The 17,221-nt window shown below is 43.5% G+C and overlaps 2 protein-coding genes across 6 annotated transcripts in view; one reads left to right on the top strand and one right to left on the bottom strand.

Annotated features, from left to right (window-relative positions):
• Positions 1-17,221, bottom strand: part of LOC141106752 (uncharacterized) — a 122,623-nt gene that overhangs the window by 91,393 nt on the left and 14,009 nt on the right. The window contains exons 11-12 of the mRNA XM_073597678.1: positions 13,118-13,283; positions 10,992-11,072 (exon numbers count right to left, since the gene is read on the bottom strand). Of these exons, the coding sequence (XP_073453779.1) occupies positions 10,992-11,072; positions 13,118-13,283 (247 nt within the window). The remainder of the gene's footprint in view (positions 1-10,991; positions 11,073-13,117; positions 13,284-17,221) is intronic.
• LOC141104535 (uncharacterized) lies at positions 8,114-13,854 on the top strand. 5 transcript variants are annotated; one of them, XM_073594136.1, is made up of 4 exons: positions 8,188-8,263; positions 10,952-11,059; positions 11,144-11,221; positions 12,589-13,854. In XM_073594136.1, the coding sequence occupies exons 3-4, from the start codon at positions 11,188-11,190 to the stop codon at positions 13,437-13,439; spliced, it is 885 nt and encodes a 294-aa protein (XP_073450237.1). In that variant the 5' UTR covers positions 8,188-8,263; positions 10,952-11,059; positions 11,144-11,187; the 3' UTR covers positions 13,440-13,854. The 5 variants fall into 5 exon arrangements, 3 of the variants coding, with proteins under 3 accessions (XP_073450237.1, XP_073450238.1, XP_073450239.1); XM_073594137.1 differs by having other exon boundaries at positions 8,243-8,289; XM_073594138.1 differs by lacking the exon at positions 8,188-8,263 and adding an exon at positions 8,410-8,427.

The following is a 17,221-nucleotide window of genomic DNA, read 5'->3' as shown; positions in this document are numbered from 1 at the left end:
CTCTCCCTCCCACTTCTCATCCTGTATGCTGCACTCCATATAATGTATTGTATGTTACTTACTCCCAACCCCCGTGCACTATACATAATGTTGTTATGTTACATAGTCCTCGTGACCAAAGTGTTTATTGTGTCAGCAGTTGTTGGTTTTAATACAGTCAAAGATCTTTTATTTTTAAAAAAGGCTTCTTTGTTCTGAGGTTTATATGTGTCTGTGAGCTTGTCATTAGTGGCACAGTAATAGGGAATATTTTGTGGGTACAAGGACGATGGTTCTGTTTTTTTTTTTTTTTCAGTCCTCCACTTTAAGCCATTACCACTGTTATGCCCACTGTTCGTCGATGCAGGCTATAAGCACTGCAAATCTTGATTCTCTATTCCAGGGGTCTCAAACTGGTGGCCCTCCAGCTGTTGTGAAACTACAAGTCCCATCATACCTCTGCCTGTGGGGTTCATGCTTGTAACTGTCAGCCTTGCAATGCATCATGGGACTTGTAGTTTCGCAACAGCTGGAGGGCCACCAGTTTGAGACCTCTCCATCTCAAGGGGCCCCAGGTCTTTCATAATCATTGCCATGCTCACATTTTGTCACACTATTTAGGGGAAATTCACACTGGCCCTCCATGAAATCGCAGAGTAGCCGGAGAGATTCATTGCTCTGGGTACTCCGCATTGCCGGCTGGCTAGGGGGCAGTGTGATGCACGATTCAGCACTAGATATGTGCGGTACGTTTCGTTCCGAATCGAAATTCGGATGAATTTTTCATTATTTGGAAATTCAGGTGTATCTGAATTTCTGAATGGCAAAAGTAATGAATTTACACGAATCCGAAATCATGAAACAACATTTTGGAAGTTCAAATTTGAAAACTTTTTGAATAGAATTTGAATCGTTTTCAAATCGATTTTCCCAAAGATAATAAAATAGAAAATAAAGGAATAGAATAGAAAAGGATAGAATAGAAAATAAAAGAATAGAATATAATAGAGTAAAACAGAAGACAATACAAAATAAAAGAATACAAAAAAAAGAATAGAATAAAATAGAATAGAAAATAAAGGGATAGCATAGAAAATAAAGGAATAGAATAGAAAAGAATAGAGTAAAACAGAACAAAATAGAATGGAAAATTAAAGAACAGAATAAAGTAGAATAGAATAGAATAGAATAGAAAAAAAAAAACAATAGAATAACACAGAAAGAATATAACCTTCTTCTGAAATTGTAATTTCAAATAGAATAAATTTGAATTAGAAAAGAATAGAATAGAATAGACAATAAAATAAAACAATAGAACAGAAAAGAATAGAAAAAAAAACAAACAATTGAATAGAAAATAATAAGGTAGAATAGATTAAAATGAATATAACCATTTCCCAAAACTTGAATAGGATAGAAAAAAATAGATTATAATAGAATAGAAGATAAAAACAGAATAGAATAGAATAGAATAGAATAGAATAAAAAATAGAAAAAAAAAACAATAAAATAAAATAAAACAAAATAGAAAGAATATAACCGTTTTCTGAAATTCAAATTTGAATAGAATAAATTTGAATAGAAAAGAATAGAATAGAAAATAAAATAATAGAATACAATATACAAATAATAGAATACAATAGAAAAACAATAGAATAGAATGAATATAAAAATATAACCATCTTTCGAAACTCAAATGGAATAAATTGGAATTTGAATAGAATATAATAGAAAAGAATAAAATAGAAAATAAAAGAATAGAAAAGAAAAAACAATAGAATAGAATGGAATAGAAAGAATATACCATTTTCCAACATTCTAAATTTGAATAGAATAAATTTGACTTCAAATAGAATTTGAACCTATTCTAATTTTCTGAATTGGGTTCAATTCGACTGAATTCGGAAAATTAAAATAGATTTGAATTCGAATAAACTAATTGAATTCCGAAAACAAATTAAACTAAATTAATCTATATAAATAACGAATCAAAACAATTTTTTTTTTAAATTCTGCGAGTGTCTATTCAGCGCACCGCACCGCACTGTCCCCCTTCTTTTATTTTTGTTATGAACAAACTTTATGTGAAGTGTAAAAACATACACTTTATACACTGCAGTGCAAATTTGGGTTGGTTGGCCAGCATGTCTGTATTTTATCGCAGCACTATGCTGCATTGCAGTGCGAATGGGACACATAGGAAACAGTTGTTTCCTGGGTGTCCCTACGGTGATGGACGTTTTCCACTGCGGTAAAATGTTGTCACTCTTAAGCCGCATACATATGATCGGATTTTCCGACGGGAATTGTGTGATGACAGGCTGTCAGGAAAATCCGTCCGTTTGTACGCTCCATCAGACATCTGTCGGATTTTCCGCGGACAGTTGTTGGATGGAAGGTTTTAAAATTTTCCGCGGACAAATGTCTGTTATCAGATTTTCCGAGCGTGTGTACACAAGCCGGTCGGATAAAAGTCCAAAGTACAAACACGCATGCTCGGAAGCAAGGACGAGCCGGAAGCGGTCGGTCTTGTAAACTAGCGTTCGTAATGGAGAATTAACATTAGTAACGCAGCGCACATTCTCTTCTTCTTTATAATGGGATATGAATGAAGCTGCTTTGCTGGTGATACTGACGGAGTTCTGCCAAACGTATTTAAAAAGGCTTTTTTTTCTAGTGCTATCAAGAATATTTTTTTATTTATTTTTTTGTGTCAAGTTACCACAACAACATTATCCCCCTATCTATGTTGGTGTCCCTTGTTAATTTTACATTGTATTTTTTAAATTTATCTGCCTACTCCCAAACTGTCATTTGAAGTAAAACACATAGCCATGTATTATTCACTTTTTTTTTTTTTTTAAAGGGATCACAAGAAGGTCCTCTAAAAATCAAGAGGAAGGCAGCGATGGAGAAACTGTTGGAATTGGTGAAGCCTTTGTACCCCAGGGCAGACCTCAATTATGTGAAGAGAAAAATTGGGAACCTGAGGAGTACATTTATAGGAAGCACAAGAATGTCCTGGACTCCGAGAGATTGGGAGCAGCAGCAGATGACTGGTATGTCCCCAGGCTGTGGTATTACCACAGCCTGCATTTTTTGACAGACCAGACCGAACCCAGGCCATCGCTGTCAAAGCTCCCTTCCACATCGGCTGAGGCCATTTTTCTTCATGTGCATGATTCAAAAAAAAAAACGTAAATTAATTAGATATGTTATCTGCCATCCAAATAAAAATTAAATAACTTAACCAAAAAGTGCATTCTCAGCATACAAAAAGAAATAAAGTATAACAACTAAAATCATAATTTTTAACCAAAAAAAAAACAAATTAAAAATTGTATGGATGAAAACCCCCAGCCCAGCGGGGTTGTTGGGTGTCTTGGGGCTGGAACTGACAATGTCTGGCATGCTGCTGTGGTGGGTGTGGTTGCTGTGGTGGCTGTGGAGGTGGTGGAGGTGGGGCATCCTTGTTGAGGAGCTGGAGGATTAGTTCCTTGCACATCCTCCTTTGCTCCACATTCATATCCCTCAAGTTATTTGCTGTCACACAGCCAAATGCCTCAGCTGCATCTGGGGCCGTTGTTGCGTGGCTCAGGAAGGCAGCTGTGGCCTCGTCTAGGTTTCTGCTTTTCCTGGCCCTTCTAGCAGGAGGGCATAGGGGAGGGATCTGGGACTCTGTGTGGCTGCTGGCCACAGGCTTCTCCAAACTGACACTTTCCTGTGTATGAAAATGGGACATAATTAGTATTTTTTTAAAAATTTTGGTCATCCATCACACACAATTTTGAGCTCACGACTGTTGCAAATTGAATTTTGAGAAATAGAAGAGACTATCATTCTGACCCCAGCATTTTCCTTCTTGTCCCAATCATTTTTGGCCACCACTGTCTATTGATATGGAAACCACTTTGTTAAGGCAGAAATTTATGAACACTAACGTCTAGTTAGCATCATTCTATTTTTGTATACAAATATGTTCAACAATGCTATACCTGGGTCAAGCTGGGCTCCTCCACATCTTTATCCTGTGTCGGAGGACCAGGGTGGACCTCAGGAGCTGTGGCCTCATCCGATGTGGAAGAGAGTGTTGACAGTGATGGCCTGGGTTGGGTTTGGTCTAACAAAAAAAGCAGGCTGTGGTAGTACCACAGCCTGGGGACATATATGTCACCTGCTGATGCTTCCCATCTCTGTGATTCCTGGACCTTCTTGTGCTCCCTATTAAATGTACTCCTCAGGTTCCCAATTTTGCTCTTCACAAAATAGATGTCTGGCCTGGGGTACAGAGGCTTTACAAATTTCAGAAGTTTCTCCATCGCTGCCTTCCTCTTGTTTTTTTTAGAGTAATCCCTACTTTTCACCTTCGCAGACAGGGCAGCCCCTGGTATTGGTCGACAAATTGAGGCAAAAAGTCTGGTGCAGTGAATTTTTCCACCATTTTCAAATATTTATCTGATGCCTGCATGACAGAACACAAGACAAACCATAATGTCAGGCTTAACGCATAATCTGGTCCCAATATAGGCCTCAATCTAAGCAGTATAGGCCACTAACCGCCGATGCCCCAATTTACAATTGTACCTTCATTTTATGGCTTTTTTCCTGTTGGCAATGGCGATCGTTTGTCCTTCACTCCCAGATCATTCCTACGGCCATTACATCGATCGCGCGTTATGGCTTTATACACACTGTGCATGCACGAAACTCTGCCCCTGTCCTTCTTTCTAGTGTATTCCCCGCCTCTTCTCTTTCGGGGCAGTGGGAGAGCAAATGGCAGGGAGACAGCAGGTGTGTGGTGAGAGCAGCAATGATGAAAACCCGGAGAAAGCCACTTCCAGATCCAGGAGGAGCTATAAAGCCACAAATATGTCGTTTGAAGAAATTGTGGAGATGGTGGCCATCTTAGTGAGGACAGACTATGATGGGAAGCATGGACCTTACAGAAACCCAAAATGCCAGAAAAGCCAAGATCATGGCTAAAGTTGCGAAAAGTCTGCACAGGAATTTTGGGGTACGACGAAACAAGAATCAGTTGAAAAAACGCTGGTCAGACCTTAAATTGAGAGAGGAAGATCAGTTTAGAAAGATCAGGAAAGTATCTTCCCCTCACTTGTCTCCATGTCAGGCCAGGGACAGGTCCGGATCGCCTCCGCCGTTACCGACGGCCACGGTAAGCGGTGAAGGGCACCAGAGCGCGGCGGTAGGGTGGTCCACTCCCGCCGCCGATAAAAGTGATCTCACTGCGAATCTGCTACAGAGACCACTTTTATCTGAAAGAGAACTGCTGGCTCTTGAAGAGGATACCGGGGTTATGGTAACTAGCTGCTACGATAACAATGGTATTTCTCTTCAAAGACAGGACGTATATAGTTGTCCTGCGGGAAGGAAGCGGCTAATTAAAATGAATTTATTATTTGTCATCTCCCTGCTTGGCCCCATTCACATGGGCTGTCTGATCAGGTTCGCCTGTCAGTTTTTCAGGCGGACCTGATTGGACCCTTAGCGGGGATATGGCGGTCTTGTGTCCCTGCATGGCAGGAAATAAAAGCAGTCACATTTGTTCTAGTCGTCTTTCTGTGTAAATTTAAGATCGGTTAATTTTTATATTGAAAATAAAGCTTTGTCGATCGTTTAAAAAAAAAAAAACTGGCTCCTAACTTTTTTAGCTGGCTCCTAGATTCCAAGCAAATTTGTCAAGCCCTGCTTCAAGTAATAGATGGATGCCTGCATATTTATAATACATGGTGTGTTTTATATTTATTAGGTGATGTGGATGTTGTGGAAGACCAAATTCACTTCAGCAGTGCAAATAATAACAAGTAGCGGCGCAAAAACTTAAGACCATAAGTAACACAATAAAGGATCTGTAATAAATCTGTAATAAATGCACAATCTGTATACAATATGTCTGTTGAAAAAGGGAAAATCCCACTGATGCTGAAACTGGCCTGCAACATCCTGCCATTGCTGGGGGTTAGAAGGAAACTGTGGAGTCAAAAAAGAAAGAAGAAATTACTACTTCTGCACATAACATTGCAAGCAGATTTGACAAAAACATTCTTGGTCAAAATAAGTATAAAATTGAAATGAGTATTTAAAGACAAAAGTATAAGGTCAACTTATCAGATTCAGATGTTTTGTACAGGTAACCCTCTCCACTTCCATGAGAGCTGAATGCATACATAATGTGTGATACTTTGGCCAGCCCCTCCTTACTTACACTATTGGCAGCCCAATGATAGCACAATCTCTCTGACGAGAATGCAACATGGCTGGTTGACGAATGGCCGTTCAGAAACGAACTGACAAGCACTAACTGAAAAGCGCGAATCGACACTCACCAAACTTCTACTAACAGACAATTAGCAGAAGGAGCCCAAAGGGTGGCGCAATACAATTGAACTTCCTTTTTATCCTTCGGGATTGTTGGCCGACAATTGTGTGTCGTTTGTATGCAGGACAAGTTTGGGGCCAACGCCCTTCGGACAAAAGTCTGCGGTTTTGTCGGCGGAAAATCCGATCGTGTGTACGAGGTTTTACACTTGCTTCAAAACATGGCTTCGGACACGCTTTGTTAAGCTTAACCACTTCATGCAAAATGACATACCCGTACGTCAGTACTTTGACGCTAAATACCAGGGTTATGGCAGCAGCTAGCTGCCATAACCCTGGTATTTTCAGGAACGCCGTGCGTTTCTCTTTCAGATAAAAGTGGTCTCTGTGGTGGATTCGCCACAAGATCACTTTTATCGGCGGCAGGAGAGGTGCCCACCCCCCCTCCCGCCGCGCTTCAGTCATCTTCGCCGTTAGCGGCGGAGACGATCGTGCCCTCTCCCGCGGATGCTTGGCTGCCGACTGAGGGGAAGATGGCCCCCGCTTGGCTCCGTGGCATGGGAGGGCGGAAGCAACGTCCAACGTCACTTCCGCCCATAGCTCTTAAAGGAGATTTTTTTTTTTTTTTTTTCAAGTGACTTTTTTTTATTATTGCATATGAGATCTGAGGTCTTTTTGACCCCAGATCTCATATTTAAGAGGTCCTGTCATGCTTTTTTTCTATTACAAGGGATGTTTACATTCCTTGTAATAGGAATAAAAGTGACCCAATTTTTTTTTTTTAAAGACAGTGTCAAAATAAAAAAATGAAAAGTAAAATAAATAAGAAAAGCGCCCCGCCCCGACGAGCTCGCGAGCAGAAGCGAACGCATACGCGAGTTAGCGCCCGCATATGAAAACGGTGTTCAAACCACACATGTGAGGTATCACCACGATCGGTAGAGCGGGAGCAATAATTCTAGCCCTAGACCTCCTCTGTAACTCAAAACTAGTAACCTGTAGAAATTTTTAAACGTCGCCTATGGAGATTTTTAAGGGTAAAAGTTTGTCGCTATTCCACGAGCGGGCGCAATTTTGAAGCGTGACATTTTGGGTATCAATTTACTCGGCGTAACATTATCTTTCACAATATAAAAAAAGAAATTGGGCTAACTTAACTGTTGTCTTCTTTTATTTTAATTCAAAAAAGTGTATTTTTTTCAAAAAAAAAAGTGCGCTTGTAAGACTGCTGCGCAAATACGGTGTGACAGAAAGTATTGCAACGGCTGCCATTTTGTTCTCTAGGGTGTTAGAAAAATATATATATATATATATAATGTTTGGGGGTTCTAGGTAATTTTCTAGCAAAATAAAATGATTTTAACTTGTAAACAACAAATCTCAAAAAGAGGCCTGGTCCTTAAGTGGTTAAACGTAAAGCCAGGCAGATTACTTTTATAGGTATTGGTAACATTTACATATTGTGTGTGTATATATGGTTTAACTATTGATTGAAATGTGGGCATGGTTAGAGGTACAAATGGTCACCTTCCTTTAGAAATAATTTGGTACATTGTTACAATAGGCCAAATTGATGCTGCAGAAAAAGTAATCTGAAAAAAACTAAAGCTCTCTGCCATTGCAACCAGGGGAAATAACTGGATCCAGTCTGATAGCAGTAATAATTAAAAAATATATATATTACTATTATAAGTCACTTCCGCCATGTGGCTCCATCACTTCCGCCGTGTGCGTTCCACAGCCCAGCTGCTTCCTGGTTGCCATAGTGACGCCCAGCTGTGAGACCAGCCATGTGTAGTTCCGCCTTTCCGCCAACAGAGGGCGCAGGTCGGCGTCCTCTGTTGTAGCAAGCCCAACTAGTACAGGCCGAAGTGAAGCTTGGCAAGACCCGGAAGTAAAAGGGAGGAGCGTACTTCCGGTCTTACAGGACTACAGGGGTTGGAAGCTGGTGAGCGCAGATGTAATTGTGGGCTGGTAAATACGAATAAGGAGGTGATCAGTTTACCGGAGAGAGGGCGGGTGGCAGGGCTTTACGCTCATTTAACAGACCAGCTGAATGAGGACCTCTGTTGTCCATAGCAACCACTGACACCCCAATATAAACAGCTCTGGGTAAGGATAGTAATCACAGGCTTATTTGAAGGGTCCTGTAACTCTGAGCAACCAATCTGATCTCCGTGTACAGCAGCTGTAGTACAAGAAAGTGAATTCTGATTTGTCACCAGAGCCCGGGTGACTTTCCTACTACCAGGTACCGCTGGGGTAGAAGCATCGCCGCCAGTCCCTGACACTAAAGGGCTGTCCGTAGAGGGGCGCTGTAATAAACTCCAAGAAACTGCATCATTGCCACCCTGCCTTGTTGCTAGGATGTTGCTAAGACACTCCCAGCTGATTCAAACCCACTCACATACACTATATTACCAAAAGTATTGGGACACCTGCCTTTACACGCACATGAACTTTAAAGTGTAAGTTCACCTTTACAGAAAAATCTGTTAGGTGAACATACACAGGACCACATGATCTCCTGCTATCGCCACCTCACTGGATCAAGGCTTAGAAATCCCCCCCCCACCCGGCATTCTCTCTACTTCTTCCCTGCTGACCGGACAGGCTATGTGGGATCCGATTGGACGGCACCGCCCATTTTGGAGATTAAGCCGAGGGGATTTCTAAGCCTCTGTCCGGGGTGGCAGCAATAGCAGGGATCAGAGCGGGAGATCAGGTCAGCGGGACTGAGGGGGTCCTGTGTAAGTTCATCTTACAGATTTTTCTATAAAGGTGAACTTTAATGGCATCCCAGTCTTAGTCCGTAGGGTTCAATATTGAGTTGGCCCACCCTTTGCAGCTATAACAGCTTCAACTCCTCTGGGAAGGCCGTCCACAAGGTTTAGGAGTGTGTCTATGGGAATGTTTGACCATTCTTCCAGAAGAGCATTTGTGAGGTCAGGCACTGATGTAGATGAGAAGGCCTGGCTTGCATTCTCCGCTCTAATTCATCCCACAGGTCTTCGGGTTGAGGTCAGGACTCTGTACAGGCCAGTCAAGTTCCTCAACCCCAAACTCGCTCATTCATGTCTTTATGGACCTTACTTTGTGCACTCATGTTGGAACAGGAAGGAGCCATCCCCAAAACTGTTCCCACAAAGTTGGGAACATGAAATTGTCCAAAATGTCTTGGTATGCTGACACCTTAGGAGTTCCCTTCACTGGTACTAAGGGGCCAAGCTCAACCCCTGGAAAAAAAAAAAACACCCCCACACAATAACCCCCCCCCCCCCCTCCACCAAATGATTTGGACCAGTGCACAAAGCAAGGTCCATAAGACATGGATGAGCGAGTTTTGGGAACTTGACTGGCCTGCACAGAGTCCTGACCTCAACCCAAATAGAACACCTTTGGGATGAATTAGAGCGGAGACTGCGAGCCAGGCCTTCTCATCCACATCAGTGCCTGACCTCACAAATGTGTTTCTGGAAGAATGGTCAAACATTCCCATAGAAACACTCCTAAACCTTGTGGACGGCCTTCCCAGAAGAGTTGAAGCTGTTATAGCTGCAAAGGGTGGGCCAACTCAATATTGAACCCTACGGACTAAGACTGGGATGCCATTAAAGTTCATGTGCGTGTAAAGGCAGGTGTCCCAATACTTTTGGTAATATAGTGTATGTTCTCTCTCCCCTATTGCAGTAGCTCTGAGCTCAGTGATTCTGTGGTAAAGTAGATAGTAGCCCATGCATGTGGAGGAAGGGGTTTCAAAGCTTGCTCCTGTGATGTTGGGGGTGAGCAGTAACAGCTGGGAGTGTCTTAGCAATAAGGCAAGATGTGATGATGACATCTTTTGGATGTTTTTTATAGCCAGGCCTCGGGAGGTACATAAATAACAAACACCTATAGTATACGTCATTTATGTACCTCCCAAAGCCTAGCTGAAGGTTAGTCCGCCTTTGCCAAAAAACTGCCTATGCAGGTAGGGGGCGCTTGTAGATAAAAACCAAACTGTGCACCTTTGGCTACAGATAGATAATATACTTGCACTGTTTGTTTTTCTCTCCAGGCGCCCCCTACCTGCATAGGCAGTTTTTTGGCAAAGGTGAACCAACCCTTCGAAATATAACTAAGTAGGAAAGAGAGATCCCATTAGGGTCAGGTGACAGGTTCTCTTGATCGCTCACATACTTCCCTGCTACTGACACATCATCCTCCCGACTCCTCAGTGGCTCCGCTCACATCGGTCTGATCCCTTGTGTTCAGTGTTAGAGCTTAAACAGGGGTAGTGAGCTTTTCCTGTCCCCCACATGACAGGGTTTGAGCCTGGTTATTGGCTACTTAGAACTGAGCTGTGCATTCTGGCAAAAAGGGGAGCTGATCATGTGTTCCCTCCAAACCCAGAAGTACCAGGTATTTCTGAGGGCTTCAAAAGGCTGTAGAAGGAGATTGACAACAGGGAGAGGGTTGTTATTGGGGCAACTTCTCATTTTCCCCTTTCGGGGCTAATCAACCTGAGAGATGGACAATAAAGCACTTGGAGGGGACTGGCACTGGTAGGAACCCGGTGCTGCCAGATAACAACCCCAACCAACAGCTTTTCCCAACAGATGCACAATGGCGTTCAGTGTTTATTTTTATTTGTTAGGTCTGGTCAGTCCTCGGCAGGGAACCCAGGACCTTATCACCGTGTCTCCTCCCGCTTCCTGATATCGCAGAAAAGCCACTTCTGCCAACTGAGCTGCTGGCTGAGGAGGTAAGGCGGGATTCTGAGAATAGGAGACAGTCTTCAGTAACAGACTTATTATGATGGTGACTGTCTCCTTGTGTGTGTTGCCAGGTTAGGTGGTCTGAAAAGGCCATGCGGAAGTCTCACAGGGTATCATGATGGAGGAGCACAAAACCTGCCCGTCTCAGGGTAAGAAGAGACATTGTTATAGCACAACTTCCACATGTGTTTGGGAAGAGGTGACATTGGTGACCCTTGGGGCATCGGTCATGTAGCATCTCCATTTCTAACAGCTGCTTGTCGTGTTAGGACCTTTGTGTCTCGAACTCGCATGTTATACCACCCAATCTCATTTCCTAATTTGATTGACAGTTCAGGAGACTCATGTGATGTCTTGCCCCCACAATTACATCATACCTTGTCTGACAGGCTAGGGGCCTCCTGGTTTGTCCCACTTCCACAATGATGTCATACCTTGACTGACAGGTCAGCGGCCTTCTGGTTGGTCCCACTTCCACAATGATGTCATGCCTTGACTGAAAGGTCAGGGGTCTCCTGGTTTGTCCCACTCCCACAATGATATCATCCCTTGACTGACAGGCCAGGGGACTCCTGGTTTGTCCCGCTCCCGCAATTATGTCATACCTTGACTGATAAGCCAAGGCCCTTCTGGTTTGTCCCACAACGATGTCATACCTTGACTGATACGCCCAGGGTCTCCTGGTTTATCCCACTCCCACAATGACATTATACCTTGATTGATAGGCCAGGGGCCTTCTGGTTTGTCCCGCTCCCACAATGACACCATACCTTGACTGACAGGCCAGGGGCCTTCTGGTTTGTCCCACTTCCACAATAACATCATTCCTTGACTGACAGGCCAGGGGCCTCCTGGTTTGTCCCACTCCCACAATGATATCATCCCTTGACTGACAGGCCAGGGGCCTTCTGCTTTGTCCCACTTCCACAATGACATCATACCTTGACTGATACGCCCAGGGTCTCCTGGTTTATCCCACTCCCACAATGACATTATACCTTGATTGACAGGCCAGGGGCCTTCTGCTTTGTCCCACTTCCACAATGACATCATACCTTGACTGACAGGCCAGAGGCCTTCTGGTTTGTCCTGCTCCCACAATGACACCATACCTTGACTGGCAGTCCAGGGTACTTCTACTATATCCTGCCCCAGCAATGACATCATACTTTGATTGGCAGTCCAGGAGTTGGTCTGTCATGACTGCTGATTGGCAGGCTATGTGAATAAGCAGCATGCAAAGATTTGGGCATAGTTAAAGACCTTGACTTGTACACATAGTATCTGTCACGACCCACCCACAATCCCACCCTCATTCACATCCATGAGTGGCTGCAGTTCCAATTGCATGATGGGAATTGTAGTTTTCCATCAGCCCTAAAGGGAAGTGTAGGTTAAAATTAGAAACCAGCCCAGAGTCCTGCTCTAAAAAAATATTACAGGATTTCTAATCCGTACATTCAATCTAAAAAATGTCTGGAGATGGGCTGTAACTCTTGCTTCATTGTATTTGCAGATGGAGATGCCACCAATGCCGTGGATTGCCCAACAATTGATATTAAAGACAGAGGGAACTCTATGTTAGTCGATGGGCGCTGTACAGATTTTACACTGTATACCTCTCCACGTATTGAGGAGGAACCCCAATGGCACGACAAAGGCCACCCGCCTCACACATTAGACTACATAACTGTTTCAATAAAAGAAGAGCCAGACTTGTGTATGGAAAAAAGGTTAACTCCAGAGGACCCTCTATCATCCAAGGAACATCTTCCATACACGGATAAGTCCACATCAACTGTTCAGAAGCATTTTACATCTGATTTTGTTACAGAGGAACTCTCAGAAGACGATGGAATTATTACAGTTCTCATTAAGGAGGTTCCCCACTCGCATGATGGGAAAAATGTCACCATCTCCAACAGTCATTCTACAACTGACCATCCCTCTGCAATTCAACCCAACTCAACAAGTTTGCTGAACGAGATAGAAGTCGTCTACCAGAATCCCCCTAATTTCACAATTGGTGACATCGCCAATCTAACAAGATACTCCAGGACGCACTCCAAAAGGAAGACGATCCAGTGCTTGGTGTGCGGTAAGAATTTTCTGCGGACAGCCCATTTGGTGGCCCATGAGGTCACCCACTCAGAGAAGTGCACCGTTAGCTGTTCCAAATGCGGCCAGGTGTTCCCAAGCACCGCCGACCTTCTTGTCCACAAAAAGACACACAGACCGGAGACATTGTTCCTGTGTTTGGAGTGCGGTCGATGTTACCGCTGCAGAGGTCAGCTAGTCCTGCATCAGAGGCGTCACCTCAGAGAGAAGTCTTTGACGAACACGCAATGCAGTATGTTTGCCCTTTAGTGAGGATGGAGCGGGGGTGGTTCCTGGGTCTGTAGGCTCTTGTCCAATGTCCAAGGCTGCTCGGGAATTAATCATTTGGCCAGGATGTCCATTAATGATTGTCTTCACCATTGCTCCTTCTTTCTTAGACATAAATCCACCCCTTTGTACACATTGGTCATTTGTGATTAACAAGTGTTTGGCGGTTGGATCACCCATCAAATCATAACAAAAAAGGGCAGAGGTCGAATTTTGCGCGTCCATCGAGGAGCATTCTGGTTGAAGTTACGTTTTACTTATTGGAAGGAAGGGTTTCTATTTCATAACCACTTGCTGTCAAACCGCAGGGAACGTGTTATGCTTTTATATTAAAGTTATTGTTTTTTTCTATCTTTGTTCATGTTTGGAAAAATAAAAGGTGTTTAAAAAAAAAAAAATTCTTTATTTCCTTTTACCTGGGTAAAATAAAAAAAACTTTTGTCCTGAAAAATGTCCTATTTATTAGTCACCAGAGGCCAATTCTACACAAGAATAGTCCTCTAAAGCCTCTTTCCACACCTGTAGTGCTAGACAGAGTACTGATTAACAGGGAGATCAGATTACACAGACAGCTGACTGAATAATGAAGAAAATACTGCATTATGAATTTATCTGCACACATGATACCCAAATGACTCTAAAGCTGGCCATACACTTATAGATTATCTGCAGATTTTCTATGGTTAGATGGAAAAAGTGCAACAGATTTCTCCATGTATGCTAAACTGTGTGGATGGAGGAATCTCCCACTGGGCCAAGCTTCAGTATCTTCCTAGTCGGCTCCACTGGCTCTCAACCTAAACAGTGCCTGCAACCAATCAGAATGTTCAGGTATTGTGAGAGCCAGCGGGGCCGACTAGCAAGATATGGAAGCTTGGGTCAGTGGGAGATTCTTCCATCCACACAGCTCAGCGTAGATGGAGGAATCTGTTCCACTTTTTCCATCTGGCCATAGAAAATCTGCAGATAATCTATAGGAGTATGGCCAGTCTTAGACTCTGAGACGCTTTACAGGCGCTACAGCGCTAAAAAAAGTGCCTGTAAAGAGCCTCTCCTGTCTCTCCAGTGTGAGAGCCCGAGTACTTTCACACTGGAGCGGTGCGCTTGCAAGACGGTAAAGAAAAGTCCTGCAAGCTGCATCTTTGCAGTGCTGTATACACCTCTCCTAAAGCGCCCACTGAAATCAGCGGCGCTTTTTCGAGCGGTTTTAACCCTTTTTTGTCCGCTAGCGGGGCTTAAAAGCGACCCGCTAGCGGCCGAATAGCGCCGCTAAAACAACGGTAAATCGCAGCTAAAAATAGCGGCACTTTACCGCCGACGCCCGGGCGCTGGTAGTGTGAAAGCAGCCTTATAATTGAGAAAAAAAAAAGCCTTTTAAAAGTAAATGGGACTTTTATGTTATCGCAAAGGATAAGTAACAAATGATGGCGTACATACTGTAGTCAAATGTTTTTGGATAAAAGAATTAAACATTTTATTTCAGACATTTAGGATTAAACTTTTGAAACATTTTCACACATGGAATTCCTTGGTTGTATTTCCTTTTGTATTAAAAGGGGTTCATTTCCTGTGTTATTGAATATTCTTAGTTGATAAGCACAAGAGCTATATAGACTTCCACTCAATTGTTATGTTATGATACAGGAGTGCCAAACTCCATTGCATTGTGGGCTGCATCAGCATTAGGGTTGGACTAATGACTGCTTGAATCTGTAAGACGTCCAGAGCTAGGCCACCACTGTCGGAAGTCCAGAGTCCCCCACCCAATCTTACATCACAATCCACAGTCACATACCATGTGCTGCTGCCAGGAAGAGGGCTGGGGGCGGAGCTGGGAAGCAGAAATTGCAGGGTCTGGCGGAGGACCGGAGGAGGGCTTAAGTTAGCTACTGGGGTCTGCTGAATGCTAAGACAAGGTGGTGCTCTGGCTGCAGAGAGAGGTGCAGGATCTGTAGGAGGAGTTCTGTCCTCTCTACTGCTGAGACATGGGGGGGCAGAGACAAGTCTCTCTGCGGCTGCACAGAGAAGTGCAGAATCTAGTGGAGGAGTTCTGTCCTCCACTCTGCTGCTGACTGCTGAGACAAGGGGGTTGCCGCAGATGTAGGAGATGTGCAAGGGCCACATGAAATGGCCTGAAGAGCCAGATTCAGCCGCGGTCCTTGTGTTTGACAAGTGTGTTATAAAGAGTAGATATCTTTTGTATAGTCGTATAGATACAACCGGCCCTTTGAGGGCAACCATAATGCTGATGCGGCTCGCAATGAAATTGAGTTTGACACCCCTTTATCATATTAAGTAATTGCCTCTGCATTTGATTATTCCTGGTTTTAGTAATAACTTAAGACTTAAGCTGTGAAGGGCAATTACAGACGGGCGCAGAGCCCACTCACAATAATGTAGCTCCAGCGGATGATTCAAGCCTGAAATGGATGGTCCCACACCGTTGGTATCATCCACAAGAAATGTTTATTGGAGACTGCTTAGACAAAACATGGTTCTGCCACGCTGTTCAGTCTGAGAAGTCTCCAATAAAGTTTTTTGTGAATGCTACCAGTGGTGTGCAACCCTCCTTTTCAACTGACATAGAATTGTATTATTCTCATAATAGTTATAAGCAGATGTCCAGAGTAGCCCCCCCCCCCCCCCCTCCCCTTACTGCTGCCAGAAAGAAGCTAGGGCCAGAGCTAAGAAGCAGAAAGTGCAGAGTCTGGAGGAGGACCAGAGGAGGGATGGACTGAATGCGGAGACCAGGGGAGGCAGAGATGAGGGGGTGCTGCGGTTGCACAGAGAGGCACATGATCTGTAGAAATATTTCTCTCTTCCTTTCTGCTGTCGACTACTGAGATGGGGAAAGGGGAGCAGAGATGGGCCTCACCGCAGCTGCATGGAAAAGCCCAGGATCTGGAGAAGTTCTGTCCTCCTTTCTGCTGAGACAAGGTGGGGGTAGAGACTAGGGGGGTTGTCACAGCTGCAGGAGTACTGCAAGGGCCACATGAAATGGCCTTTTGTTTGACATGTGGGTTAGGTTAGAACCTCTGTCATATTTTTATTGCTGTCTGAGCCCTCCTTGTGAAGATTTTCCTTCACTTCCTGTTCTGGTGACAATGTTGGCACCAACACAGAATATGAGGGGAAATTGCCAAAAGACACTAATAAAAATTGCCAAAGACAGTAATACAATTTTGATGGGGCTTTAACCTACTCTTTTCACAAACATCTGGACAATGACCACAAATGATCACTTGCATGGACTCTCAAACCAGATCTTATTTTTCAAGCCTCCCTGTGCATGCTGATCCAAGCAACCACAGGGATGAACTTGCAGCAACGTTTGCGTTACTAGTAAATAGGAATGAGCTTGTTTGACCTGAACATCAGCTGTTGAACAGTGAACAATTTGGGGAGTTCACGGCAAATTTGAAAGCCGCGGAACACCCTTTAAAAGTCTATGGGAGAATTCAAAAGTGCTCATTTTGAAGGCTTATATTCAAGTTATTGTCATAAAAAGTGTTTGGGGGCCTGGGTCCTGCCCCAGGGGACATGTATCAATGCAAAAAGAATTTTTAAAAACAGACGTTTTTTTCAGGAGCAGTGATTTTAATAATGCTTAAAGTGAAACAATAAAAGTGTAATATTCCTTTAACTTTCTTACCTAGGGGGTGTCTATAGTATGCCTGTAAAGGGGCGCATGTTTCCTGTCTTTAGAACAGTCTGACAGCAAAATTACATTTCAAAGGAAAAAAAGTCATTTTAAACTACTCGCG

The sequence above is a fragment of the Aquarana catesbeiana genome, linkage group LG08 (assembly GCF_042186555.1).
Source record: "Aquarana catesbeiana isolate 2022-GZ linkage group LG08, ASM4218655v1, whole genome shotgun sequence".
Classification (NCBI taxonomy): Eukaryota; Metazoa; Chordata; class Amphibia; order Anura; family Ranidae; genus Aquarana; species Aquarana catesbeiana.
Note: the sequence above shows the minus strand (reverse complement) of the source record. Positions and strands in the feature narration are given on the sequence as shown.

Coding starts and splice junctions, on each gene's coding strand:
- LOC141104535 (XM_073594136.1), top strand. CDS start 11,188: ATGATGGAGGAGCACAAAACCTGCCCGTCTCAGG. Junction 11,222..12,588: donor CAAAACCTGCCCGTCTCAGG/GTAAGAAGAGAC, acceptor TTGTATTTGCAG/ATGGAGATGCCACCAATGCC.